This window comes from Fulmarus glacialis, unplaced genomic scaffold (genome assembly GCF_000690835.1).
Source record: "Fulmarus glacialis isolate BGI_N327 unplaced genomic scaffold, ASM69083v1 scaffold39865, whole genome shotgun sequence".
In the NCBI taxonomy this organism is placed as follows: Eukaryota; Metazoa; Chordata; class Aves; order Procellariiformes; family Procellariidae; genus Fulmarus; species Fulmarus glacialis.
In genome coordinates this window covers 11,908-17,774 of record NW_009213069.1, presented here as the reverse complement: position 1 = coordinate 17,774, position 5,867 = coordinate 11,908, and the positions used below count along the sequence as shown (strand labels likewise).

Below are 5,867 nucleotides of genomic sequence, written 5' to 3'. Positions count from 1 at the left end.
CTTTGGTCGCAGAAGTTCCCCAAGTATCTCCAGCTCCTGAGTCAATAATCTTTCTGCTCCTCTGGCCACAGAAAGCACCATCTGTAATCACAGATAAAACCCAGCTGCTCACTTCTCTGCCAGGCTAATTAAAAAGTGCGGTGACCTCCCTAGGGCTAATTGTGTCCTGTCAGTAGGATGGAGGAAAGGAGTGCAGCAGGGTTGCCTGGTATTTCAGCACTCAGCTTACTGACATAATTTTAAATGGTTTTTATTTTACTGTGACTGTGATTCCAGAGCTAAGACAGCTGCAGAGTGCATGTCTAACACACGGTTTCTGATCTGCAGGTGAGCGATGTGATAGAAAAGTGCTGCTAGCACATGAATTTCCTGCAGAACCTCCCTTTCCACCAGCACCAACATGCAGAGCAACTACTCCCTGATCATCACCACCAGAGAAACTCTCCAAGTCCTCTATACAACACTGACAAACTCATCGGCTGCATTGCGCTCGCCCCCTCCCTGCCCACTTACCTCTTCAGATTATCAGTTTTCACTAATTCCAGCACTCTTCTCTGTGGTTTTTGTTTTGGGGTTGGTGGGCAACAGTGTGGTGGTTGTGGTGCTTTGTCGTCACAGTGGCCCCAGAACAGTTGCTAATATCTACATTTTCAACCTCGCCATGGCGGATTTGCTGTGCCTCGCCACCCTTCCCTTCTGGGCTACCTACTATGCGCAGGGGTACAACTGGCTCTTTGGGTCTCTCATGTGCAAAATCTCCAGTTCCGTCCTGTGCTTGAACATGTTTGCAAGTATATTTTTCATTACATGCATGAGCATGGATCGGTACCACGCTATTGTCCATCCTATTCGCTCTCAAAGAAGAACTCCACAACAAGCTTATTTTATAGCATTGGTTGTGTGGGGCCTTGCCTGTTTGTCCTCCCTCCCAACTTTTTATTTCCGTGACACTCACTACATTGAAAGCTTGGGGGTCAATGCTTGCATTATGGCCTTTCCTCATGAGAATTATGCAAAATGGTCTGTGGCAACAGCCTTCCTGAAAAATGCACTCGGCTTCTTCATCCCCTTGACAGTGATCACCACGTGCTACATCTGGATCAGGAGGCACTTGCTCAAAGCACAGGAGTTTGGGAAAAACAAGCAGAAGAGGGACAAAGTCCTAAAGCTGGTGGCTGCTGTTGTTATGGCCTTCTTAATTTGCTGGCTCCCATTCCACATTTTAACGTTTTTGGATGCCTTGGCTCATATGAACGTCATTAACAACTGTGATGTGACAGGGATCATCGACACAGCGCTGCCATTCGGCATCTGCATGGCATTTGCCAACAGCTGCATCAACCCTTTGCTGTACTGCTTTATTGGGAACCAGTTCCAGGAGAAGCTCCATCGCTTGTTTAAGAGAAGAGTTTATCAGTTCAACAGCCATCAAGAGAGCTCTTCTTTGAGGAAAGGAAGCTGCTTCAGAGATGCTGAGACCGCCGTGGGCAGGGAAGAGGGGCCCGAGTCCTTGCTGTAAGCACTGGGGCATGATGTGGGGCAATGTCAGTGCAGCTGACTGTCCCTGCAGTGGTGACACTCCTCTCTCCTGTTCCCTTCATTTTGTGCCCATTCATTCACCAGCTGTTTGAAGGAGAATCCGTTTTTCTCATACATGGGGATTTATTCTTCCTTCCTTTCCACAATGAGCACTCAAGTTTTACATAGAGGGAAGATTCTGGCAAATAAATATATTGATGGCATTTTAAGTATCAGTTTGTGAATGGCTGAGATCAGGAGAATGTTTAGTGTAACACAAAAAGACAAAATATACCAAAGGACCATTGCTACAACGATAGCTACAGTTGTGTAGGTGCTAAGTATTATACCCTGATTTTCTAAAAGAGATTCTCCCTAGAGAATGTGTAAATAAAGCAGTGCAGATACTCCTGTACCTATCTGTAAGAAAGTATTTTGACCTCTATTTTATATATATATCTTTTTTTTTTTTTTAAATATATGTCTAGAGATGTCATATGTAAAATGCATACAATATACCTCCAGCTTGCTTAGGCCTGGGATCCTGAGAACAGGTGGAGACACGGTTCTGCAAACTGCTGGAGGCAGGAGAGTATTCTTGGGGGAAAGTACAACCACATGCATGTTTTATATCTTTCTCAGGTAACAGGTTCACAGGCCAGATGGTCCTTTGCTTTGATTCAGCGTGGCCACTTTTGACAGTAATGCCCCTGGAACCGAACATGCTACGTCCCACTGCTATGTGACATGCTGAGTCCCACGCACTGTCCAGCAGCTTTTGGGGAAAGGACTTGCTGATTGTCTAGACTTTTTGCATTTTAAATGTCGATTACTACTGTAATTTTGGGGTACTGTGTACAGAAAGCCTAAGTGACTCTATCTTGACACCCAGAAGCAAAACCATGGTGTGACTCCTAAGACTTACCCACATCTCAGTATGGGAGTTTACTCCTTTGTAAATAAAAGAAAAAGGAGAAAAAAAGTATTTGGCAAATATTGATTCTACTTTGAGGTCGGTTTTGATGATTATTTGAAATTTTCTTTTGCTGGAGAGATACTGGTCCTTTCGGACCCTTCAGAAAGGATGATGTTTGATAAGTTCAATCTAAAAGAGGGATCTGTTAGCACCTTGCTCATTTGCCAGCATGTTGTCCCCAGGCTGGGTGACCCAGGGTGACCGAAAGATTGTTGGCTTCAGGGAGTTCTCTCTGACAAGTTACTCTTGAGGCTTGCATTAACAGTTTTGGGTCCATGGGTCAGAAATTAAACCTGCCGGCTGGGTAACCAGGACTCTGGCCTCCTGGGAAGTCCCAACACTGCCTGGTGCCTGGAAACCATGGGAGCCTGGTGCAGGAGCCATCCTTCACTGTTAGGGTAAGGGTAAGTTTCTTCACCGGTGCCTGTGAAAATGGAATTATGCAAGAAATGTGCCAGTCTCAGAGTGATGCGAGATGAAAAGTTTATGCAGAACTTGGCAAAACAGGGGCTTCACCACAAATAACCCCTTCTCCCTGTCCTGGTCTGGTGTTCTGTAGTGGGGTATGTAGCTGGAAAGATGCTTGTCCCAGAAAATGGAAGAGCTGCTAATGCGTCTCCCCTGGAATGTTTTTGTTGAAAATGTTCCGAGGAGTTAATAGTGTCTGGGGCGTCAGATATTTCTGGAAGGACAAACTTTTAATTGCTTAGCAATGAGCACAACAATGCAGTCATGCTACAGCAAAAGAAATCATCATACTAAGAAAATTACCAGGTGTTCAAAGTGGCAGGCTCGGAGGAGTAATAAGAGGTTGTGGAGGCTTTTTACCTTTGCTGCAATACAGGTCAGTAATGAACACAACTGTGCCATTAATTTGCAACTTTGTAGTCTCAAAATAAAAGCTAAACTACACCATCTGACCCCAGGGATACCTGTGCTTCAGCTGTTCCCAACCTGAGCATAAGCACAGACTGCATGTTTTCTACATGTCAGTTTGGACCTGCTCAAAAAGAACAGTTTTTAACAAGTATCATGCCTTCTGCCTGATATGCAGACCTATGCAGATAGGGAAATACTACAGGAATCTGAAATCCAGCTCCAGTTGCATTTACGCCTGTGAGAGGCTATAGAAAATGAGGACAAATCTTTCCGGAGGACAGAGCAGCAATGCAGCATCTCCCACTGCTGCAGCTGGAGGGCAGGGATTAATGACCGCTTGCTGGGGCTGAGGCAGCTGCACTCTCCCAGAAACAGGGAAACAAAAAAAGAGTATTAAATGGGAGGCAAAACTGAGAGGGGAGGAAAATTCCTTCTTTCAAAATGCAATTTCAAAAGAAGTCTACCCTGAAGGTCATATTCTGCAAGAGTGATAAACCAAGTGACCCCGTGAGCTCGGCAGTGTGACATTTCTGTTTGCCAGATCTGTCTTGTACCTCAATAGGTCATGAATTTGAGTAACGTGGTTAAAAAAACATCCAAAAAGCTCTGTCTGGAGAGGAACCTGAGATGGAAGTGGGGGAGGTGCTGTATCAAGGATTTTGCTTTATTTTTTAGAGCAAATTGAATAATGTTGAGTTCTATGAATTTCTTCCATCATGCCCAAGTTTCTCATGGGATTTTTAATGGAAAATGTGGGGGTTTTCACAGTTTGAGTGTGTTGTGTTTATTTTTTTAGGATTTTCCACAAAAGAATGCAGACAAAAATTTAAGTAGTTTTTTTCCCTTGCAAATTTAGAAGCTACTTTTTTCCTTTCAAGAGAACATTTTGCTGATATTTGCAAACAATTCTAATGGTTGTGCAGTGCTATACAGCCTTCCTCTGTCAGACCCCAATTCTCCCTCCCACCCTGGTCCTTTGCAAGCCCTGTGTTCCCTTAGCTGCTCCTAGAAAATGCAGACAGCCTGGCCAAGGCAGGAGCCCTGCAGCCCTTTGTCAGAGCGTGCAAACCAGGGAGCCCCGCTCAGGCCACCCTTGCCATCCCGCAGCCCCCTGCGCCTGCCCTGAGATTGTGCCCTAGAGAGATTCACGCAATTTTGGCAGGGACATTGGGAGTGTGTGTGGTTGCTCAGTGTCTTGCTCACTTTGCAATTATGGTGAGATGAATTTATGAGCAACAGCTGGATTTTGGCTGGGGCTGCACCTGCTCTGCCCTGCCGTGGTGCCGTCAATGTCAGCGGAGAGGAAAGCCCCCTGCGGAAGGGGTTGCGTTGTGATCTACCGGGTGGAAATGCTGATGGGTTTGGAGAAAGCTAAGAGCGGTAGCAGGGTTTCTTTGATGAGGAGAATGTCCTGGAGCATTTCTGGGCCTGTCAGTGGTCTTTCCCAAAGAAGGATGGAAGGGATGGTTTCCTACAAGGGTCGGTTAGTCTCTGTCGTATTTGCACAGCAAATCCTGTTTGTGGCTTCCTTTTCTAGCTGTGGTTGATTACTCTCAGCTTACATGAATTGCAGAAAGAGTCCCAGTCCGAACTAAGCATGCTGTGTGTGTCCCTGAGCTGACTTCAGTATATGAAGCAGAGAAAGTCACTAGCATTTATTAGCATAGACTAGTGCTGGGTAGTGAGCTAAATGTTTTGTTTATGCAAGATATACAATAAGAAATGTTTGGTACAGCATGTTCTCCCTGAGAAGTCAACACAGCCTGAGCCTGTGCTGGCACCCACTCAGCACACTTGTCCCGTTCCTCAGGCCAGATTTTGGGCAGGAATATCATCTTGCCACCCTGCAGCCGACTGCCACAACTCAGCTGGCTTTCACAATGCATCCCCTTGTCCTGGCTGAAGGGCAAGGGAATACCATGGAGCGAGTGAACTGCTCACGTTTCCCCATGAAAATGAAGACTTTTGGATACTTTATTTGAGTGGTCCTGGTAGGAATGCAGGAAACCTGAAGCGTGTGGATTGAGGTGGTCTGGCAGCCTTTCCTCCATGCTGGCAGACTTGCTGCTCTCGTCTCAAATCTCCTTCCGTTGGAGGAAAATGACTGCTGATGTTGGGAAGGACTGCTCCGTTCAGCAAGGTCCTGGGATGCGCCTTCCTCACGCCTGCCTGCGCGGGATCCAGCTGGGTGCAACAGAGAGGGGCTTGTTGCTCTGGCCCATGGGCTCTGCCGGGAAGGGTTTGTTAGTAACCTGTGGCTTTGTCTCACCAGATACCTGTCTACAGAAGGAGCCCAGGGCTGCTGTCTTCAACATCACATACCCTCTGGTCTGGGTACAGTGGTCAGCCGATAGCCTTGCTGTTTGGCAGAGCATCCAGTGAGGTACCTGGCTGAGAGCCAATGCTCCCCGGTTTGCTAGGTTTTATTAGAATCAAAAGAGGAAAAACATAAAAACCTGAGTAAAAATTGAGATTCATTTATGAAAAACAATGG

General features: G+C 46.2%; 1 protein-coding gene across 1 annotated transcript in view; it reads left to right on the top strand.

Annotated features, from left to right (window-relative positions):
• The first annotated feature begins 400 nt into the window (after window positions 1-400).
• The window catches only part of AGTR2 (angiotensin II receptor, type 2), a 7,373-nt gene continuing 1,906 nt past the window's right edge, over window positions 401-5,867 (top strand). The window contains exons 1-2 of the mRNA XM_009578074.1: window positions 401-1,515; window positions 5,714-5,756. Of these exons, the coding sequence (XP_009576369.1) occupies window positions 401-1,515; window positions 5,714-5,756 (1,158 nt within the window). The remainder of the gene's footprint in view (window positions 1,516-5,713; window positions 5,757-5,867) is intronic.